The 16,747-nt window shown below is 41.8% G+C and overlaps 1 protein-coding gene across 3 annotated transcripts in view; it reads left to right on the forward strand.

Moving 5' to 3' along the window:
• Positions 1-16,747, forward strand: part of KCNH1 (potassium voltage-gated channel subfamily H member 1) — a 529,531-nt gene that overhangs the window by 74,716 nt on the left and 438,068 nt on the right. For all 3 annotated transcript variants that reach the window (XM_082249762.1, XM_082249763.1, XM_082249764.1), the window contains one exon: positions 10,442-10,560. In XM_082249762.1, the coding sequence (XP_082105888.1) occupies positions 10,442-10,560 (119 nt within the window). The remainder of the gene's footprint in view (positions 1-10,441; positions 10,561-16,747) is intronic.

Here is a 16,747-nt window from a genome sequence, read left to right on the forward strand (position 1 = left end):
GTGGAACTATTTCGGGCTCACCTCACATCACTGCTGTCGTCAGCTTGTGCTGCACTCTGCCTCATGCCGACATAATCAATTTATGCAAATAAAGATGTTTTCTCTTGATTTCTATCTACATATTTTACCACTCAGCGTTTTGTTGTAAAGGCAGCAACATGACATGATACTGATTGAAGGTTATTCAGTCTGAAGGTCAGAGGTCAAATGACACTTTCGACTGCAGTTTGCGAAAAAATCAATGAAAAACGCATTTAAAATTTTTGTGGGTTAAGTAAAAAAAAAAACAATACACACAAAAGCCCTTATCATTTATACCATCTAAAGGCTTTGTAACCATCTAAACATTTTGCTGCTCGTGCTTAAAGATGTCGCTTCTGAACTTTTGGCAAGGAAAATATTACACTTAATGTAGTCTTTATGCATCACAATTTTTTATCCTGGTTTGTCTGTGTGATTCCCGTCTATGTGTTAGATCTTGGTAAAGTAGACCTAAACCAATAAGTGGTCCTTATTTGGGTGCCCTAATAGTTTGATCATTTTTTTAAAATGATAAAGTGATTGTAAACCTCCAAAATGAAAAATGAACAAAGCATATCCTTCTATAGCAGGGTTTCTCAACCAGGGTTCCATGGAACTCAAGGGTTCTTTCAGAGGTTGCTAGGGGTTCCTTTAGCAATGAGAAATTTCTCACTCTCAGGTAAGTTCCCACTGACGCCGATGATCTTTTTAGCTCTCTGTAAGGGGGTAATTCTTCCCAATGACCACAAGTGTAAGGAGCATTCTTCCCACTGACCATCACACCAATGTATCTTGAGTTGTAGATATAGTCATTTGTAGCAGAGGGTTCCCTGAGATCGGAAAAAGTTATTTCAAGGGTTCAATTTCCTGTGTTGAAAAGGTTGAGAAAGGCTGTTCTATAGTGTGTACTTGTCTCAATCCAAAGCACCTAGTAGGATTTCTGTCTGCTCCATCTTCCCTCTGCTATTCTGACACCAGGCAATCCTGAGGACCACCCCGCCCCCCCCTCCTCCAGCACACAACAGGTGATAGACACCCTCATCTGTGTATGTTTTCTATTGGGGTGTGTGTTCATTTCCTCCACTCAGATATCAGATTACACTCAGCTCCATGCTCTATGCTTTGCAGTTTGTGACGTTATATCCCCACCCCCCTGCTTTCTGGAGCTCTGAGAAATAGGCTTTGAATGGCTGTACGGATAAACAGATGCAACTTACGTAGAAGGATTTGTTTTATATGTGTGTATCACCTGAGGCTAGTTAATAAATATATATGTAAGGGTTTACAACCACTTTAATCTTTTTTTCTAACACCAACATGTTAAATGGTGCTATACAAGTTGATTGGAACCATACACATCTCTCTTTGATTTTAAAAGACCTCATGATCTAGTGTGCCTATTATAGTCATACAGAGAGGTGCTCACTAAAGCTGGCCATACACAGTTAGATTTTCTTTCGAACCTTTGTGGAAAAATCATTCACCAGAACATTCTTTCTTGTCCCCATTCAACAGTCTTTAAAATGTGTCCAGACCTGCTGCTTGAATCCCAGACAATAAACAGGTTCATTACAATGAACATGAGAGAAATACAGATAAAAATCTCCCAGTTCAATTTGCTAACTAGTTTGCTTACCAACCAAATTAAGCTGTCTAACAGTTTGCGTCAAAAAAGGGGTTTAGTTAGCACACATTTGCAAATGCATGTGTAAGCTGCAGGGCCACTCCATGGCACCCTGTATTACCTGCAGTCCTAACTCTTGTAAATTTATGCGAGTCTCCACAGTGGAAGCACATGCAAGCTAATGGCTTTGTTGTTCATTACAATGAACAAAAACTGCAGTTACAGTTGGAATTTTGTTTGAGCTAATAAAAAATTCCATCCTGCTTCTTTGAATTTTCTTGTCACTACAGTGGAAAGCGAACAGCACTTTGACCCCACTAACCAAAAATCGAACGCTCCAAAAATGAAAGATTTTTTGAATTACATTTTACAAGTGCATGGCCAGCTTTAGAATAGATTTGAGGGGAAGGGAAACAAACAGCTGGCTTTGTTCTAGTGACGGTAGACAGTAGAAGGAGGAATAGTGCCCCATCATTGGCATTCGTGTAAAGAATGGTGTCCCATTATTGGTATTAGTGTGAGGAATGGTGTCCCATTATTGGTATTAGTGTGAGGAATAATGCCCCATTATTATTATTAGTGTAAAGAATAGTGCTAGTGGGAGGAATAGTGCCCCATCATTGGTATTAGTGGTAGTAATAGTGCCCCATCATTGGTATTAGTGGTAGGAATAGTGCCCCATCATTGGTATTAGTGGGAGGAATAGTGCCCCATCATTGGTATTAGTGGGAGGAATAGTGCCCCATCATTGGTATTAGTGGGAGGAATAGGGCCCCGCCATTGGTATTAGTGGGAGGAATAGTGCCCCATCATTGGTATTAGTGGCAGGAATAGTACCCCATCATTGGTGTCAGTGGAAGGAATGTGCCCCGTCATTGGTATTAGTGGGAGGAATAGTGCTCTGTCATTTCTAATAATGGGAGGAATAGTGCCCCTTCATTGGTATTAGTGTGAGGAATAGCGCCCCATCATTGGTAGTAGTGGGAGGAATAGTGCCCCATCATTGGTATTAGTGGGAGGAATAGTGCTAGTCTGAGGAATAGTACCCCATCATTGGTATTAGTGGGAGGAATAGTTCCCCATCATTGGTAGTAGTGGGAGGAATAGTGCCCCATCATTGGTATTAGTGTGAGAAATAGCGCCCAATCATTGGTATTAGTGGGAGGAATAGTGCCCCATCATTGGTATTAGTGGGAGGACTAATGCCCAATCATTGGTATTAGTGGGAGGAATAGTACCCCATCATTGGTATTAGTGGGAGGAATAGTACCCCATCATTGGTATTAGTGGGAGGAATAGTACCCCATCATTGGTATTAGAGTGAGGAATACAGTTTCATCCTTGGTATTATTTAAAGGAATAGTGCCTAATTGTTTATATCAGTGAGAGGAATTATGCCTCACTGGTAGTGTTAGTGGAAGGAATAGTGCCCCATCATTAGTGTCAGTGGAAGAAAAAATGCCCCATCGGTGTCAGTGGAAGGAATGGTGCCTCCTTGTTGGTGTCATTCGGAAGAGAAGTGCTCTAAGGGTGGGATAAAGGCAAGCAAAAGGCCACATTTGGCCCACGGGATGCAGTTTAGAAACATACAGGAAACAAAAAAGACGGTTGCCCATGTTACAAGCTGACAGTACAATCTCTGTGTAATCTACTAAGAAATTGTACAATCAGATTGTATGTACGCACCACCAGCAAAAGACTCCATGTAGTTGGAAATCAAGAAGATTAAAGCTAACTACTAAACCATTATGAAGCCAGTTTGTTAAACTGATGATGAAAAGCTTTTTGTATGGTCCTCTTCCCACAAAGAGTACAACTCAGTTATGTAAGATTTTAGCAATCTACTCCCATGATTGCCAGTAACCCTGCACCGGGCACGTCAGACCGATGTTCTATGGGCCGCACTCTTCACTCTTGCTCCATCTCTGCAGCCAGGGGTATAAGAAAAAAATGAATGCCCCCAGATGTTCTCCGGTTGGCAATGTACACTTCCTTACATCATTTTGCAGTTAAATACTTCAGGAAAATGTTTAATCCATTCCTCTGAGATTCAATATGGTTAGTGGTCATTTTTACTATAGAGTGAATATCAGAAGTGTCATATTCTTTTTTCTGGAATTAAGTAATTACTGCCTTCATTGGACATAGGGGGAGATTTACTAAAACTGGAGAGTGCAAAATCTAGTGCGACTCTGCAGAGAAACCAATCAGCTTCCAGTTTTTTTTGTAAAAGCCTAAAGGGTTTGTAAAGACAGAAGTTTTTTTTTGCCTGAATGCATTCTATGCATTCAGATTAAAAAAACCTTCTGTGCACAGCAGCCCCACTCAGCCTCCCTAATACTTACCTGAGCCCCATCTCGATCCAGCCATGCACAGGGGTGCCTCGGCCCTCTGGGCCATCTCTCCCTCCTGATTGGCTGAGACACAGCAGTGGCTCCATTGGCTCCCACTGCTGTCAATCAAAGTCAGTTAGCCAATGAAGAGAGAGAGGGGGCAGGGCCAAACTGTGGCTCCTTGTCTGAATGGACACACAGAGCGGCAGCTCAGCTCGGGTGCTTCCATAGCAAGCTGATTGCTGTGGGGGCACTCGACAGGAGGGAGGGGCCAGGAGCGCCAGCCAGGGACCTGAGAAGAGGAGGATCTGGGCTGCTTTGTGCAAAATAAACTGCACAGAGGAGGTAAGTATAACATGTTTGTTTTTTCAATTTTCATTCTTTAGTATTACTTTTATTAAACAAGCTGACATTAGAAGCTGATTGGCTACCATGCACAGCTACACCAGATTTTGCACTCTCCAGTTTTAATAAATCAACCCGGAGGGGTCCTTCAGTAGACATAATGCGATCCCTTTAAGGATTTAGTCCTCTTAATTTGGTCCGCTGTTCCAGTTTTTGACACTTCTGCCTTACACAGCTCCAAAAAGCAAACACAACACCTTTTTATTCAGAGGGTCTGTCTACAAGGCCACTGCTATTGTGACCTGTGCTGCTGGGAAAAAGCCATTTGTGACATTTTATCTCTTCCATTAATGAGATTCAGTCCTGGCAGTAATGGTTTCACTCATAATGTTCTAGGATTGTGTTTGCAGAAAGCAGTGCTTCTTACCTTTAGATAAGGTGTACTTCTTCTAATGGAGTTAATTAGACAGCAGCTTGTTACAGGCTTAATGGTGTCCTCTGTCAGCCAATATAAAGTGTTCAGTTCTGAAATACATTTCCTATTTTATAATTCAAAGCAAGGTCCAAATATTCAATGGGGTTGATTTACTAAATTTGAATAGACTGTGCACTTTGCAAGTACAGTTGCACTTTGCAAGGGCATTTGCTCCAGGGCTTAGTAAATGAGGGGGAGCTCTGTTGATTTCCATCATCCAGTCAAGTGCGAACAAAAATGCTGTTTTTTCTTTTCCTTGCACTTGATTGGGTATTCTTTGCAAAGTAAGGCTTCATCTCATTTACTAAGCTCTGGAGCAACTTCACTTGCAAAGTGCCCAGTCTATTCCCCTTAAGTAAATTATCCCCAATGCATCTTGTCTTGCCCAGTTCTACATCTCCCAACATACTGAGATGTAGAAAAGGGACACATTTTAGAGCAGCCTACATAAGCAAAGGACACATCCCTGCCGCAGCCCCCATTGCAGGGACCATAATAAATGAAAGTGCAGGAATCTCATTTAAACCCACTCTGCCTTTTTTTCACAGCAACCTTTCCTTTTCCTTCAAGCAAAACCTAACCTCATCCAATTATAATTTTTTGAGAAGGACAAAAATGCAAAAAATAGTGCGGTAATAAACCCCAAACTAAAAATGTGTAATATATAGCAGCTTACCAATAATTAGAAGTGATGGCTGCATTAGTTTTCTTTTTTAGCCCTTTCTTCCTTCTATTTTCATCTGGTATTGTGGCAAGTGAGGCTGCGATCACATCTGGGCATTTGAATCGGCCAGATGTGAATGCAAAACTCTTTATTAAAATGACAAATCTCACAATGTGAATTTCTGATGCCATTCATTTTAATGACAACAAAAAATGCGGTGCGCATTAATCGTTTCTTGCAGGCGGCAAGCTTCACGCGATGTGGTTTGCTGTGATTGCAGCACGATTTATCCCGTATTGCCAGGCAGAGTCCTCCCTCGCAGACACAGCAGCAAAACCTAAGCTTGCAGCGGGAGGTCAGGAACAGGAAGTGACATTTCAATGACATTTCAGATGCCACTTCCTGTTCCTGACCTCCCACTGCAAGCCTAGATTTTGCTGAGATGCTGCAGCGCCTGAGAGGGAGGACTCTGCCCCTGGCCATATGTGATGCCTTTTTGACCGCATGCTACCCCTATTGAAGAGGAGGCTGTGTGAGGCTGGAATGTTTTAATAGGCTAATATCCTTTAGCTTTCTGGTGAGTGCATAGTGGTGGAGGATTTGCACAAATGGATGCACCACGTACTTTACTGCTGCACTGGGAAGCACCACTATTGGAATCCTTCAGTGAATGTTGTTTCGGACATTTATTGGACTGTTGATACAATTAATTAACATAAGGCACTTTTCAGGCACTTACAGTAATTGGTGCTTTTACAAGTTTATGTTTTCTGGTTCGCTCAATATTTGGATGCACTTTGAGTTTATAGCTTTATGAGTCAAAATGAAATAAGTGAGCACTTATAAAATATTCAACAAGCAGCCAGCACTTATAAAAGGTGTATATATAACCTTTAGTAAACATCAGATTAACAAAAAAAGTGCAGTGCTACACAAAATATATTGAATGTCCATATACAGTGGATATAAAAAGTCTACACACCCCTGTTAAAATGTCCGGTTTCTGCGATTTAAAAAAATGAGACAAAGATAAATCATTTCAGAACTGTTTTAACCTTAAATGTGACCTATAAGCTGTACAACTCAATTTACCAACAACGTTTTTTTTAGGTGTGGAGGAAAAAAAAGAAAAAACAAAAATAATATTATTGCATAAGTGTGCACACCCTCTTATAACTTGGGATGTAACTGTGTTCAGCATTGAGCAATAGGATTCAAACTCATGTTAAATAGGAGTCAGTACACACCTGTCATTATTATTAGGGTGCCTTTGATTAACCCCAAATAAAGTATAGCTGTTCTAGTAGGTCTTTCCTGACATTTTCTTAGTCGCATCCTATAGCAAAAGCCATGGTCCACAGAGAGCTTCCAAAGCATCAGAGGGATCTCATTGTTAAAAGGGATCAGTAAGGAGAAGGGTACAAAAATATTTCCAATTCATTAGGTACACCATGGAAAACAGTGAAGACAGTCATCATCAAGTGGAGAAAATATAGCACAACAACTGGATGTCCCTCCATAACTGATGAAAAGACAGGAAGAAAACTGGTCAGGAAGACTGCCAAGAGACCTACAGCAACATTAAAGGAGCTGCAGGAATATCTAGCAAGTACTGGCTGTGTGGTACAGGTGACAACAATCTCCCGGATTCCTCATATGTCTGGGCTATGGGGTAGAGTGGCAGGACAGAAGCATTTTCTTACCAAGAAAAACATCCAAGCTCGGCTAAATTTTGCAAACACACATCTGAAGTCTGATGAAACCAAGGTTTAACCTAATTCCAAAAGATATGTTTGGTGCAAAAACAACACTGCACATCACCAAAAGAACACCATACCCACAGTGAAGCATGGTGGTGGCAGCATCATGCTTTGGGGCTGTTTTTCTTCAGCTGGAACAGGGGCCTTAGTCAAGGTAGAGGGAATTATGAACAGTTTGAAATATCAGTCAAAATGGGCACAAAACCTTCAGGCTTCTACTAGAAAGCTGAACATGAAGAGGAACTTCATCTTTCAGAATGACAACGACCGAAAGCATACATCCAAATCAACAAAGGAATAGCTTCACCAAAAGAAGATTAATGTTTTGGAATAGCCCAGCCAGAGCCCAGACCTGAATCCAACTGAAAATCTGTGGGGTGATCTGAAGAGGGCTGTGCACAGGAGATGCCCTCGCAATCTGACAGAGTGTTTTTTCAAAGAAGAGTGGGCAAATATTGCTAAGTCAAGATGTGCCATGCTGATAGACTAATATCCAAAAGGAATGAGTGCTGTAATAAAATTAAAAGGCACTTCAACAAAGTATTAGTTTAGTAGGGTTTCACACTTATGCAACTATATTATTTTTAGTATTTTTTTTTTACTTTTCTCCATCTAAAATATTTCAGTTTGTTGTACAGTTTATAGGTCACATCAAAGGTGAAAAAAGTTCTGTAATAATTAATCTTTACCTCATTATTTTACATCAAGAAACCTGACTATTTAACAGGGGTGTGTAGACTTTTTATATTCACTGTATTAATTAGTTATAGTCCCCTGTGCAATCAATCCTATTAGGTAGAAAGTCCTTAATAGGTTCCAAAAGATCAATCATGACCATGTAGTGTGCAAAAACACTCCCCAGAGAGAAAATGTGAAACCGTAAAAAATTAAAAACTTGAAGATCAGAGTATTGCTCAGTGCTCCTTAATTGTGGTATCCCTTCACCGTTCTATGCACTCACCAGATATCAAATCACTACAGGCCTTGTAATAAAATCCTGCAGCCTGGTGACATCCCACTCAGAGATGTATTCAACAGGGATGAACCTCATGGGAGACTAGCACTGTGCAAAACAAACTCACATGCGGGAGCCAAAATGATGCTGACATAGTGTAGTATTTATTAAAATCAGAATACTGCATACAAAGCTACAGCATATATATATATATAAACAATGGCTAAAAAATAAAAGATTTACAAAAGATGGCTGCCGCTCCCAGCGTAAGGAGATGCCGGCCATGGGGTCAGTTTGTATGCCCCTCCCGACGCGTTTCGTGCCCATGCATGTTCTCAAGGGATTTGCCTAGGATCTGCCAGTTAAGGAGCACTGAGCAATACTCGGATCAGCAAGTTTATAATTATATGCTGTTTCACATTTTCCCTCTGGTGAGTGTTTTGGCACACCACACAGTCACAAATGATCTTGTGGAACCTATTAAGGACTTTCTACCTAATAGGATTGATTGCACATGGGGCTATACCCATAGCTTTATGAATGCTCTTCATGCACTCTAAAATACTTTTTCTGCACTATATGTATAAAATTTTAAGAATTTTTATCAAGCACTTAATTTTATTAACTTCTTTTTTATGCACTTTATGATAAGCGCTGCAGTTTATTGAATGTTTGTTTTTGGGTTTAATACTGCTTTAACTTTAAGCTGTCCATACATTGATCCAAATTTGTCTGGTTCAGCAGGGACTGGCCGAACTCCGATCAGTGTATGGCCACCACCAACGATTTAGAAGAATTTTCCAGATCTTGTCATTTAGCAAGGCAGAGCTGTGGCCCTTCCCTTAAGTACACTGCTCAAAAAAAAATAAAGGAACACTTTTTAATCAGAGTATAGCATCAAGTCAATTAAATCCTGGGAAGTTGATCTGGTCAGTTAAGTAGCAGAGGGGGTTGTTAATTAGTTTCAGATGCTTTGGTGTTAATGAAATTAAAAATAAGTGCACTAGATGGGCAACAATAAGACAACCCCTAAAACAGGAATGGTTTTATAGGTGGAGATCACTGACATTTTCTTCCCTACTCTTCTTTTCTGTTTTTCACTAGTTTTGCATTTGTCAGGGGTCAGTTTTACTACTGGTAGCATGAAAGCTGGACCCTATAGAGGTTGCACAGGCAGTCCAACTCCTCCAGGATGGCACATCAATACGTGCCACTGCCAGAAGGTTTTCTGTGTCTCCCAGCACAGGCTCAAGAGCATTGAGGAGATTCCAGGAGACAGGCAGTTACTCTAGGAGAGCTGGACAGGGCCATAGAAGGTCCTTAATCCATCGGCAGGACCGGTATCTGCTCCTTTGTGCAAGGAGGAACAGGATGAGCACTGCCAGAGCCCTGCAAAATGACCTCCAGCAGCCACTGGTGTGAATGTCTCTGACCAAACAATCAGAAACAGACTTCATGAGGGTGGTCTGAGGGCCCAACGTCCTTTAATTGGCTCTGTTCTCACTGCCCGGCACTATGAATCCAGAATTGGCAGGTCCACCACTGGTGCCCTGTGCTTTTCACAGATGAGTGCAGGTTCACCCTGAGCACATGTGACTGATGTAAAAGGGTCTGGAGAAGCCGTGGAGAACATTATGCTGCCTGTAACATCATTCAGCATGACCAGTTTTGGTGGTGGGCCATTGATGGTCTGGGGAGAAATATATCCATGGAGGGACGCACAGACCTCTACAGGCTAGACAATGGCATCCTGACTGCCATTAGGTATTGGGATGAAATCCTTGGACCCATTGGACACCATTTGTCGTTTCATTAGGAGCATGCCCCGATGTTGTCAGGAATGCATACGAGCACATGGGGTGCCATACAAACTACTGAGTACCATTCTGAGTTGCTGGAATGAAATTTCAGCAAAATTGACTAGCCTGCTGCAACTTTGATTTTCGGGGTGTCTTTGAATTCAGCCCTCTGTAGGGGGATAATTTTCAATTCCATTAAACAATGTGCCATCCTTTCATTCCTAACACATTGCCCAGTCCATATCAGTATAGATATCCCTCATGAGATTTTTCCCCATTGAGATCTGATGTGTTTTCAAAGTGTTCCTTAAATTTTTTTGAGCAGTGTATATAGAATAACACATTTTCTAATTAATTGATTAACACTCCCCCCATGTATGTAAATGACATGCACGTTTGATATATATGAGATACAATTAACTATAACCTTTGCATATATATATATATTTTTTGTTTGTTTCTTAGGCTGGGGGAAACTTGCACGTTTAACAAGAGCTCTAACAAGCAGCAGAGGGGTCTTACAACAGCTCGCTCCCACCGTCCATAAAGGGGAGAATGTACACAAACACTCCAGGCTTGCTGAGGTAATGCACATCTAACATTGTACACTGCTCTTTTCCTCCAAGATAGACATGTTGTGGACCAAGCCAGTATTTTACTGAATGTGTTAAAATGATTAGATAAATATTGGTAGAGCCAAAGGTATAGCTGTATGGGGCAGGACCCCAGTCCAGTCTTTGCATCAGGGCCTCCCCTATACTGCACCCCCTAGACCAACCTTTTTCAGCCAGGGTGCCCAGGAGTTTATGATTATATGCTGTTTCACATTTTCTCTCTGATGAGTGTTTTGGCACGCCACACGGTCAAAAATGATCTTGTGGAACCTATTAACCACTTAAGCCCCGGAAGATTTTACCCCCTTCCTGACCAGGGCCTATTTTGCGATTCGGCACTGCGTGAATTTAACAGACAATTGCGCGGTCGTGCGACGCTGTACCCAAATGAATTTGACGTCCTTTTTTTCCCACAAACAGAGCTTTCTTTTGGTGGTATTTGATCACCTGTGCGATTTTTTGATCATGCGCTATAAACAAAAAAAGAGCGACAATTTTGCAAAAATAACAATATTTTTCACATTTTTTTACAGTATATGAAATTCCCCAAAAAAAAATGTAAAAGTCTAAATTTTTTAACATTTTAGGCCAATTTGTGTAAAAGCGTCACACGCGCGGGCGTCTTAGGGTACGGGGGCAGGAGCGCGCCTCCGGCGGCACGCGCTCGCCCCCTATTGGCTCCCAGGCTAGTGACGTACCGGTACGTCACTTTGCCTGGGAGGGGCAGACTGCCGCCGTATATAGTCGGGCGGCGGTCGGCAAGTGGTTAAGGACTATACCCATAGCTTTATGAATGCTCTTCATGCACTCTAAAATATTTTTTTCTGCACTATATGTAAAAAGTTTTAAGAATTTTCATCAAGCACTTCATTTTATTACCTTCTTTATTATGCACTTTATGATAAGCGCTGCAGTTTAATGAATGTTTGTTTTTGGGTCTAATACTGCTTTAACTTTTAGCTGGCCATACATTGATCCAAATTTGTCTGGTTCAACAGGGACTGACCGAACTCCGATCAGTGTATGGCCACCACCACCGGTTTAGAAGAATTTTCCAGATCTTGTCATTTAGCAAGGCAGAGCTGTGGCCCTTCCCTTATGTACACTGCTCAAAAAAAATAAAGGAACACTTTTTAATCATAAAAAAAGTATAGCATCAAGTCAATTGAACTCCTGGGAAATTAAGAGACAACCCCCGAAACAGGAATGGTTTTACAGGTGGAGACCACTGACATTTTTTTCCCTACTCTTCTTTTCCATATTGGTAGAGCCAAAGGTATAGCTGTATGGGGGAGGACCTCAGTCAAGTCTTTGCACCAGGACCTCCCCTATACTGCACACCCTAGACCAACCTTTTTCAACTAGGGTGCCCAGGCACCATGGGGTTCCTTCAAGTTTCTTCAGGGGTGCCATGCCAAAATGCCTAAAAATTGTATACAAGCCAGTGGGTAAATCAAGCCTGCCCTTTAGTTACACAAAGCCACAGGTTTTCACCATGTACAAACGTCTAGCCACCGGCATCCTAACAACCAATGACATTATTAGTTGACAAGGAGGATGAAAGGCACCTGCACAGCATCCTTGTTTGCCCCTCCCCTACCCCCTCGGTTAGCACTGGGGTCACATTAGCTGAGTGAGGGAGAGAAACTGAAAGAGAAGAGAAACTCTAGTCCAGGGGTCTCCAAACTTTCTAAACAAGGGACCAGTTTACTGTCCTTCAGACTTTAGGGGGGTTGGACCGTGGCCAGTCTGAGTAAAAAATAACCTGGAGTCAGTGTAAGTAAACAATGTCACATCTTTAGTGGGAGGAATAGTGTCCTATTGTTGGTTTCAGTGGGTGGAATAGTGCCCCATAATTGGTGTCAGTGGGAGGAATAGTTTCCTATTGTTGGTGTCAGTGGGCAGAATAGTGCCCCATCATTGGTTTCAGTGGGAGGAATAGTGCCCCATTGTTGGTGTCAGTAGGAGGAATAGTGCCCCATCATTGGTTTCAGTGGGAGAAATAGTGCCCCATTGTTGGTATTAGTAGGAGGAATAGTGCCCCATCATTGGTTTCAGTGGGAGGAATAGCGCCCCATTGTTGGTGTCAGTGGCAAAAATGATCCTTCTATTGTTGGTGTCAGTAGAAAGAATAGTGCCCCAAGGGCAGGATAAAGGGCCAATCCGGCCCCCGGGCCACAGTTTGGAGACCACTGCTCTATTCAGTACCAGTGTGCAAAAGTGTGTTTGCTTTGGATGAATGAATCACTATCAATGTTGTCATGCGTGTGTAGATGATACTGCATTATATAAAATTATCAGTTTCACTCTATTACATTTTGGAATTGGTTGCCCCGAGATTGTGCAGAATTTTCAAGGGGGCATTGACTGAAAAAGGGTGAGAAACACAGCCCTAGACTGTAGAACAATACATTTACTATAACACTACCCACAGAGAACAATGTTCTGCTGGTAGTGATTGTACTGGGCAGGCTTTGTGGGATGGTGCCTTGCATTTTTACAACGCAAGGCACTGTGGTGTCCCCCCCCCCCCATCTTTTTTATAGGAATGTCACATTCATTTCTTTGCACCACAGCACAGCTGCAGTGCATAACAATGCAGTGAGACACAGAGAAAAATGCAGATGTGTGTGTGAACAAGCCCTTATGCAGAGGGTAAAAGCGGAAAGGTGCCTTTTATGTAGCCAGACTTCCTAGGAAGTGACGCTTCTACAGGTTTCCCCCTTGGCTTGCATTACTGCACAGGGCCAGGACAAGGGGTGGGTGGGGTAGGGGGGACGGGGCGGCTGCCCTGGGCGCAATGGTTTACTGTAGGGATGGGGGCGCTTTTCTTCTGTTACAAGGCTGGGCAGTTTGGCATCTTTGCCCTGGGAGCTGGATGACCTTGTTCCAGCACTGTTGCCGCATGTTTTAGTAGCATTTTACCACTCATTACTGATAGGGTTGAGATCTTTTCTTGCAAAAAAATAACCTATTGTTTTTTTTTTTTTTTCTTCTATTATTTCATTAGCAACAACTCTAATTCTTACTGGCTACTCTGGTAAAATATCAGTCAAAGGGGCAACCCTAGTAATCACAACACATAGATATAGAGCCAGTGAAACTATGGGCAAGATCAATAATTTCATATATATGATACAATCTGTAAATAGAATTAACACAAAGGTTATCCCAGATTTGTAACAAATTAACAGTACCCATCTCTCTAAGAAGCAACTTTTGTCTAACTTAACCAATTTACCGCTGCTCACTAGAGCTCTACTGCGGCAAAGTGGTTCGATAACGCCTGGCGACCCACGTCGCCAGACATTCCCCTCTCTCGGCGGCGCGCGCGCGCCGCCGGAGGCTCGCTCCCGCTGTATTCAGTCACAGCGGGAGTCGGGCCAGGGGAGGGGCAGCGGCGATCGCCGCTGCTCTTCCCCGATCGTCGGGGAATCGAGTGTGGAGATCCGCCCGCTTGTGTAAACAAAGCGGGCGGATATCCTAAGTGACAGGCAGGGTCAGATTACAGGGTTCAGCATAGCTGAACCTGCGATCTGTCCCTGTGTCACTCAGTCACCTCCCCCCACACACGTCAGTAAGCACCAGGCATATATTAACCCCTCCCTCTCCAATAAAATTAACCCCTTCCCTGCCAGTGTCATTTTTACAGTAACAGTGCATATTTATAGCACTGATTACTGTAGTAATGTCACTGGTACCCCCAAAAGTGTCAAAAATGTCAGTCAAGGGTCCGATCTGTCCGCCGCAATGTCGCAGTCCCGCAAAAAAAATCACAGATCGCCGCCATTACTCATTAAAAAAACCCCCAAAAACGACAGAAATCTTTCCCTTAGTTAGTAAACGCAATAACTTTTGCGCAAACCAATCAAAATACGCTTATTGCGATTTTTTTTACCAAAAATATGTAGCAGAAAACAAATTGGCCTAAAATGATAAAAAATTTAGATTTTTACATTTTTTTGGGGGGGAATTTCATATAAAAAAATGTGAAAAATATTGTTATTTTTTCAAAATTGTCGCTCTTTTTTTGTTTATAGCGCAAAAAGTAAAAATCGCACAGGTGATCAAATACCACCAAAAGAAAGCTCTATTTGTGGGAAAAAAGGACGTAAATTTCGTTTGGGTACGGCGTTGCATGACCGCGCAATTGTCAGTTAAAGTCGCACAGTGCCGAATCGCAAAAAGTGGTCCAGACGTAAGACAGCAAAATCCTCCGGTGGTAAAGTGGTTAAAGAACCTTTCTAAATTAAGTTATAGTAAAGGACAAACTGAAGCCAATGTTTATGGGACAATCAGCATCACCTATTTCTGAACTGTATGCTGCTAGCATTAGTAAAGAGATAGGAAGGTATATTATATTTACTTGTTTTCACTTTGTTTTTTTTTTTGCTTTTTTTTTTTTTTTTTTTTACATTTCTTTAATTACTTCCTGGGTTCTAGCTTATGTCAAAATGATGTCATACATCCCATGGACATTTTTTTCTACATTCTTTCTACTGCAGCTGTAGGTGCAGTTAGCTAGTCTGCCGCTAGGTGGCTCTGTCACAAAATAATGTATAATTGGGTAATTTGTACAGTAAGTGAGTGTTGGGTCCCCTTTTAGATAAAGCCTTCCTGTAGTAATGGTATGGATGGAGTTAGCATTGCTTCCAACTGTCCCTGATTTTGAGGGACTGTCCCTAATTAGGAACAATGTTCCTCTGTCCCTCTTTCCTCCGCATTTGTCCCTCATTTTGGTCTGATCTATATAGTTGTATATAAAATGCACTTTTAATCTTTCAAAAAGTTTTTCCCAGTGCTAAACCTTTCATCCGATTTCTAAATTGCTGCATTCAAATTTCAAAAGCCAGTATATAGGTAAAGGTAAATAAAAATCACTTGTGGGTTTACCCATACTTCCAAACTTTTTGAGATGGGAACAAAGGACACCTATTAGTAAAAGTATATAGGCATAGGACACACCCCCCTGCCACGCCCACCTTAAACAGAATTATTGAAAAAAATGATTAATTAATCCCACAAGTGCTTTTTTTTTTTAACACTATTATTTCTTTATACTAACTATTGAAATTTACAAATGGGGCAATTAAGAAATTGGATAAAAAGGTTTAGCACTGGGAAACACTTTTTGAAAGATAAATAGTGCATTCTATATACAACTATATACAGCCGTGGCCAAAAGTTTTGATAATGAACAAATATTAATTTTCACAATGTCTGCTGCTTCCGTGTTTTTAGATCTTTTTGTCAGATGATCTTTTGGTATACTGAAGTATAATTACAAGCAGGGCTTTTTTTCAGCGGGAACGCGGGGGAACGCAGTTCCGGCACCTCTAGCACTGAATGTATGCCATGGCAAGGGGTGCTGGAGGGTCTACTGATGCTGGATCTATTGATGCTGGAGGGGAACTATTTTTGGATGGCAATCTATTGTTGCTGGTGGAGAATCTTTTGATATTGTGGGTTAATTGTTGCTGGAAGGGATCTACTGTTTGGGGAGGGGGGTATACTGTTGCTGGCTGCTAGAGAGTCTATTGATGCTGGCTGCTAGGAGATCTTTTGCTGCTGCTGGGGGGTCTATTGCTGCTGGGGGGGTATATTGCTGTTGGCTGTGGGGGATCAATTTTATTGCTTTTCTTGTTATCATAACCAAATTCCATACATTCCACTACAAAATTATACTTGGCTCCATATTCTCTAAAAGGGACTGTACTGGAAGCTGGGTAGGGGGTGGATCCAAGTGTCGGTGCTCAGAGGTAGAACCAAGGGTTAGTGCTCAAGTTCCTGCACCTTTTCTCTGAGAAAAAAAGCCCTGATTACAAGCATTACATAAGTGTCAAAGGTTTTATAGACAATTACATGACGTTTATGCAGAGAGTCAATATTTGCAGTGTTGACCCTTCTTTTTCAAGACCTCTGCAATTTGCCCTGGCATGCTGTCATTCAACTTCTGCGCCACATCCTAACTGATGGCAGCCCATTCCTGCATAATCAATGCTTAGAGCTTGTCAGAATATATAGGGTTTTTTTTTTTTTTTGTTGTTCACCCACCCCTTGAGGATTGACCACAAGTTCTCAATGGGATTAAGTTCTGGGGAGTTTCCTGGCCATGGACCCAAATTTTTTTAATGTTTTGTTCCCCCAAGCCACTTAG

The sequence above is a fragment of the Pelophylax lessonae genome (genome assembly GCF_965119305.1).
Source record: "Pelophylax lessonae genome assembly, chromosome: 3".
In the NCBI taxonomy this organism is placed as follows: Eukaryota; Metazoa; Chordata; class Amphibia; order Anura; family Ranidae; genus Pelophylax; species Pelophylax lessonae.